At 50.7% G+C, this 6,000-nt stretch overlaps 1 protein-coding gene across 1 annotated transcript in view; it reads left to right on the top strand.

Moving 5' to 3' along the window:
- The first annotated feature begins 1,698 nt into the window (after positions 1 to 1,698).
- Positions 1,699 to 6,000, top strand: part of LOC116991878 (CD97 antigen-like) — a 105,991-nt gene continuing 101,689 nt past the window's right edge. Inside the window, exons 1-2 of the mRNA XM_033050854.1 lie at positions 1,699 to 1,845; positions 2,708 to 3,161. Of these exons, the coding sequence (XP_032906745.1) occupies positions 1,699 to 1,845; positions 2,708 to 3,161 (601 nt within the window). The remainder of the gene's footprint in view (positions 1,846 to 2,707; positions 3,162 to 6,000) is intronic.

Raw genomic sequence — 6,000 nt, 5'->3', positions numbered from 1 at the left:
ACTGTTAAATTGAACAGTTTATCCACTCTTCTCCCTCTCCAATTGTAGATTCAACGACCATATTATGGTCACTACCTCCTAATGGCTCCTTAACCTCGAGTTCCTTTATCAAATCCGGTTCATTACATAATACTAAATCCAGAATTGCCTTCTCACTGATAGGCTCCAATACAAGCTACTCAAAGATTCCATCACAGAGGCACTCCACAAACTCAATTTCTTGGCGTTCAGATTTTCCCAGTCTACCTGCATGTTGAAATCTCCCATAACAAACGTAGCATTACCTTTACGACATACCAATTTTAACTCCTGATTCAACTTGGAGCCCCCCACCTCTCCTTACATTGCTGCCGTATATCAATTACAGTCCCCCACCTTTTACCTACAAGATGATTCCAATTCAAAAGCTTAGATGACTCGGTTTTTCCTCACACTCTTTCTGATATTTGAGCCGTCTACCCGTGTGAAATTAATAAGCTTTCCTCCGTCCACCTTGTTTGATCAGCATGAACTTTTCTGACATATTTTATGGCCTTTCAAAGTCTGTTGACTCTACCGTTCATAACATTGCTTTTACCCAACTGTGCCATGACTTGTGGTTGACATCAGTTGCATCAAATAAACCAGTCAGAAAGGATATTTTGGCAGGTTTGTTCCTAGATTTCCATGTTCTTCAGCCAGCGTGGCTTTTATTGTGGGAAATGAATCTGAGTTTTTTCATGATGTCACAAAGAGGATTGATGGGGGTAGGGCAATGTTGTCTATATGGGATTTGGAAGGTCTTTGACAAGGTCCCTCATGGTAGACTAGTCAGGAATCCAAGGTGAGTTGGTGAATTGGATGTTGTTAGAAAGACCCTGTACATGTATAGGACAGGTTTGGAATCTGGCACAAAAAAGGAGAGTTGTCAGTGGGTCACGCAGTGTCTCTGGTGGAAAATGGACAGGTTCTGACCTTCATGTGGGCAGAAAGAATAGAAGGGAGATAGCCACTGCAAAGAGTGGGGGAGGACTTGAGGCAAATGTGGCAAGTGATAGATGGATACAGATGAGGAAGGGTTAATTAGTAGGTGGAGTGAGGTGGGGAAGGGAAGGGTGAAGATAGATCAGGGACCGGGAGGTGATGTGGGAACAAGAAAAGGCTGTGGATTCTAGAGATTTGATAGGAAAGCAAGGTGAAGAGTGAATCAATATGGGAAGAGTAGTGGGGGATGGGATCAATGGAGGGGGGAGGGGGTCCACTGGGAGGGATGTGTGGTGATGGCCAGGTAGGGTAGGTGGGGGGAGGAGTGAGGGGTATTGTGAGAAGCAGGGGTAGGCGACTCCTTGTAATAACATAACGCACTTCACAAAAAGCAGAAAGAATCTAAGTTTGCTGATGTAGATGTGGGAGTAACAGAGGAGCAGAGAGGCAGCAGCTTTGTCCGTTTAGGCCTGGGCTGAGGAAAGGTCCCTTTGATCAGAAGGTTTTGAGTCTTCCTGTTCCTCACTGTGGAGCCACAGTTGTTGAGGACACAACAGACTGTCATTGTGAATGTTGATTGAATCAAGGGATGGTGGAGATGGAGGGACAGGTCACGATAGGACCAGGAATGATCAGCTGTGGAGTGTGCGGGCTGGCATGGGCAACAGACCACTCATCCCTTCTTGGTATTTATTAAAGCATGGATCTTTTTTCTCTCCCTCCATCCAGATGAGGATGAATGTATGGGACCTTCTACACAAACACCGTGTGACGCCAACACTGATTGTCACAACACAGTGGGAAGCTACTACTGTACCTGTAAGGCAGGATATTGCCATCCGGATAAACAACGTAACTTCACAGACGGCAGAGGCTGCGAAGGTGGGTGGTGACACGCATATTTTTGTATTTTATATTTTACTGTTTTGCCTCACTGGGGTGCTTGTGCTTGAACTTGGCACGAATGGGAAGAGACAAGGCCATAGCAGCTGGTTTCAGGTACATAGAGGAATATTGGAAAATCAATAGACAACAGACAACAGACAATAGGTGCAGGAGTAGGCCATTCGGCCCTTCGAGCCAGCACCGCCATTTAATGTGATCATGGCTGATCATCCCCAATCAGAACCCCGTTCCTGCCTTCTCCCCATATCCCCTGACTCCGCTATCTTTAAGAGCACTATCTAGCTCTCTCTTGAAAGTATCTAGAGAACCGGCCTACACCGTACTCTGAGGCAGAGAATCCACAGGCTGACAACTCTCTGTGAGAAAATGTGTTTCCTCGTTTCCGTTCTAAATGTTTTACCCCTTATTCTGAAACTGTGGCCCCTGGTTCTGGACTCCCCCAACATGGGAAACATGTTTCCTGCCTCTAGCGTGTCCAAACCCTAAATAATCTTATATGTTTCAATAAGATGCCCTCTCATCCTTCTAAACTCCGGAGGATACAAGCCCAGCCGCTCCATTCTCTCAGCATATGACAGTCCCGCCATCCCAGGAATTAACCTTGTAAACCTACGCTGCACTCCCTCAATAGCAAGAATGGCCTTCCACAAATTATGGGACCAAAACTGCACACAATACTCCAGGTGTGGTCTCACTAGGGCCCTACACAACTGCAGAAGGACCTCTTTGCTCCTATACTCAACTCTTCTTGTTATAAAGGCCAACATGCCATTCGTTTTCTTTACTGCCTGCTGTACCTGCATGCTTACTTTCGCGACGCCATCTTGGCCCCGAGGAGTGCCTCCAGTACTCACCTGGACGCCGCCTTCACCGACCTCCACGTCGATGCTGCGTCCACCTTCACCTGCCTACCGATGACGTCCAGCCTCGCCACATCAACGGTAACTCGGACTTTCTCCCCCTCGCTGATTCCTCCGACCGTCGCCACCCCCCGGGACCGCCTAACCTCATCGCCGCACCGGGCCCATCCGACATCGCTGTCGCACTGGGCCCGCCGAACATCACAGCCGCACTGGGCCCACTGAACATCACCGCCGCACTGGGCCCGCCTAATATCGCCGTCGCACGCGGCCTATCCAACTTCGCCGCCGGACCGAACCTACCGGGCATCGCCGCCGGACCAGGGGCTCCCCGAACATGGCCACCGCATCGCACCCTACCCATCTCATCGCCTTACCGGGCTAGCCGCGACGCCCTACTGACCATCCGCACACCGGGACCTCCCACGCATCGCCCGCGGACCCCGACTCAACTGCCCATGGACTCCCACCATCGGGTCCGCCGACCCTCGCCACTGCTCCTCCCTCCAGCAACCCACAGCCGTCGCCTTACCTGGAGCCTGGACTCTGCACTGAGCCTGCAGCCTCCACGCTGCTAACTCCCACTCTTCTGGGTTTGACTCCACTGGGTCCCAGTGCTACTCTGCCCAGCCTGGTTAACCTCAGTGGTAGTTCCACTGAGTCTTCCCCATCCCCCTTTAACAATGTGACCCCACCCACACTACAAACCTCTCACCCCCCCCTCCCCCGCCCCCTGACCACCCACCACCCCCCCACCACACATCGCCTCGTCCCCAGTCCACCCACCTGCCTTCCACCGACCCCAACCCTCATCCCAGCCGGGTGTTCACCATCCCCCCCGACCTCCCCCTCTCTGACACCGAACGGTCTGTCCTCAGCAGAGGTCTTACCTTTGTCCCCCTCCGTCCCCACCTCAATGAATTCCGCGCCCACCACGACTTGGGTCTCTTCTACCGTCGCCTCCGCCTCACAGCGTTCTTCCACGGGAAGGAGTCCCCCCATTGATGACCCCTTTTCACGTCTCCAACACACCCCCTCCTCGTGGAACCCCCCTCGTGGCCCTCCGGCTTTAGAACTCTTCATCCAAAACTGCCGTCGCGACATCAACCACCTCAACTTCTCCACTCCCCTGTCTCACTCCAATCTCTCCCCCCCCTGAACGTACTGCCATCGACTCACTCCGCAACAACCCAGATTGGGTTATCAAACCCGCCAACAAGGGAGGCGCCTTGGTAGTCTGGCGCGCCGATCTCTACAAAGCTGAGGCCACGCGCCAATTGTCGGACACCTCCTCCTACTTACCTCTGGACCATGACCCCACTGACGAGCACCAGGCCACTATCTCTAGCAGCATCACCGAATTCATCAACTCCCACGCCCTGCCCGACCGAGCCTCCAACCTCATCGTTCCCCAGCCCCGCACGGCCCGATTTTACCTTCTCCCCAAAATCCACAAACCTGACTGTCCCGGAAGACCCATTGTCTCTGCCTGTTCGTGCCCCACCAAACTAATTTCCAGATACCTTGACTCCATCCTATCCCCTTTGGTTAAATCCCATCCTACCTATGTTCAAGACACCTCAGACACTCTCCGTCATCTCCGCGCATTCCATTCTCTAGGCCCTCACCCCCTCATCTTCACCATGGACGTCCAGTCACTCTACACCTCCATCCCCCACCAGGATGGTCTTAAAGCCCTCTGGTTCTTCCTCGACCAGAGAAGCAACCCATACCCGGCCACCGACACTCTCCTCTGCCTAGCGGAGTTGGTACTTACCCTCAATAACCTTTCGTTTGACTCCTCCCATTTCCACCAAATACAAGGCGTAGCTATGGGCACCCGCATGGGCCCCTGCTATGCCTGCCTCTTTGTCGGTTACGCGAACAATCCTTGTTCAAATACGTACCAGGGCCCCATCCCCAACCTCTACCTCCGCTACATCGACGACTGCTTTGGTGCCACCTCCTGCACCCACACACAACTGACTGACTTCATCCACTTCACCACTAACTTCCATCCGGCACTCAAATACACCTGGGCCATTTCCGGCACTTCCCTACCATTCCTTGACCTCACTATCTCCATTGCAGGTGATAGACTTCTGACCGACATCCACTATAAACCCACTGACTCCCATGGCTACCTGGACTACTCTTCTTCCCACCCTGCTTCCTGTAAGGACTCCATACCCTACTCTTTGTTTCCTGTCTGCCAACCAATTTTCTTTCTATGTCAGCATTTTACCCCCAATAACTTATGCCCTAATTTTGCCCACTAATCTCCTATGTGGGACCTTATCAAATGCTTTCTGAAAGTCCAGGTACACTACATCACTGGCTCTCCCTTGTCCATTTTCCTAGTTGCACCTTCAAAAATTCCAGAAGATCAGTCAAGCATGATTTCCCCTTCATAATTCCGTGCTGACTCGGACCGATCCTGTTACTGCTATCCAAATGTGCCGCTGTTTCATCTTTTATAATTGTCTCCAGCATCTTCCCCACCACTGTCAGGCTAACTGGTCTATAATTCCCTGTTTTCTCTCTCCTGCCTTTCTTAAAAAGTGGGATAACATTAGCTACCCTCTCATCCACAGGAACTGATCCTGAATGTATAAAACTCTGGAAAATAAGCACCAATGCATCCACGATTTCTAGAGTCACTTCCTTAAGTACGCTGGGATGCAGGCCATCAGGCCCTGGGGATTTATCAGTCCAGTACCATCAGTCTACCCAACACCATTTCCTGCCTAATGTGGATTTCCTTCAATTCCTGTCACCCCAGATCCTCTGGGCACTAGTACATCAGGAAGATTGTTTGTGTCCTCCTTAGTGAAGACGGATCCAAAGTACCTGTTGAACTCATCTGCCATTTCCTTGTTCCCCATAATAAATTCACCTTTTTCGGTCTTCAAGGGTCCAACTTTGGTCTTAACTTTTTTTTTTCCTCTTTACATACCTAAAGAAGCTGTTACTATCCTCCTTTATATTCTTGGCTTGCTTACCTTCGTACCTCATCTTCTCTCCCCGTATTGCCTTTTTAGTTTGTTTCTGTTGCTCTTTAGACATTACCCAATCCTCTTGCTACCCAGTCATTTATGCTACGTTGTATTTCTTCTCTTTTATTTTTATGCTGTCTCTGACATCCCTTGGCAGCCACGCTCGCCCCTTACTCCCCTTGGAATCTTTCTTCCTCTTTAGAATGAACTGATCCTGCACCGTCTGTATTATTCCCAGAAATACCTGCCATTGGTGTTCCACTGCCATCCCTTCT

The sequence above is a fragment of the Amblyraja radiata genome, chromosome 35 (assembly GCF_010909765.2).
Source record: "Amblyraja radiata isolate CabotCenter1 chromosome 35, sAmbRad1.1.pri, whole genome shotgun sequence".
Lineage (NCBI taxonomy): Eukaryota > Metazoa > Chordata > Chondrichthyes > Rajiformes > Rajidae > Amblyraja > Amblyraja radiata.
Note: the sequence above shows the minus strand (reverse complement) of the source record. Positions and strands in the feature narration are given on the sequence as shown.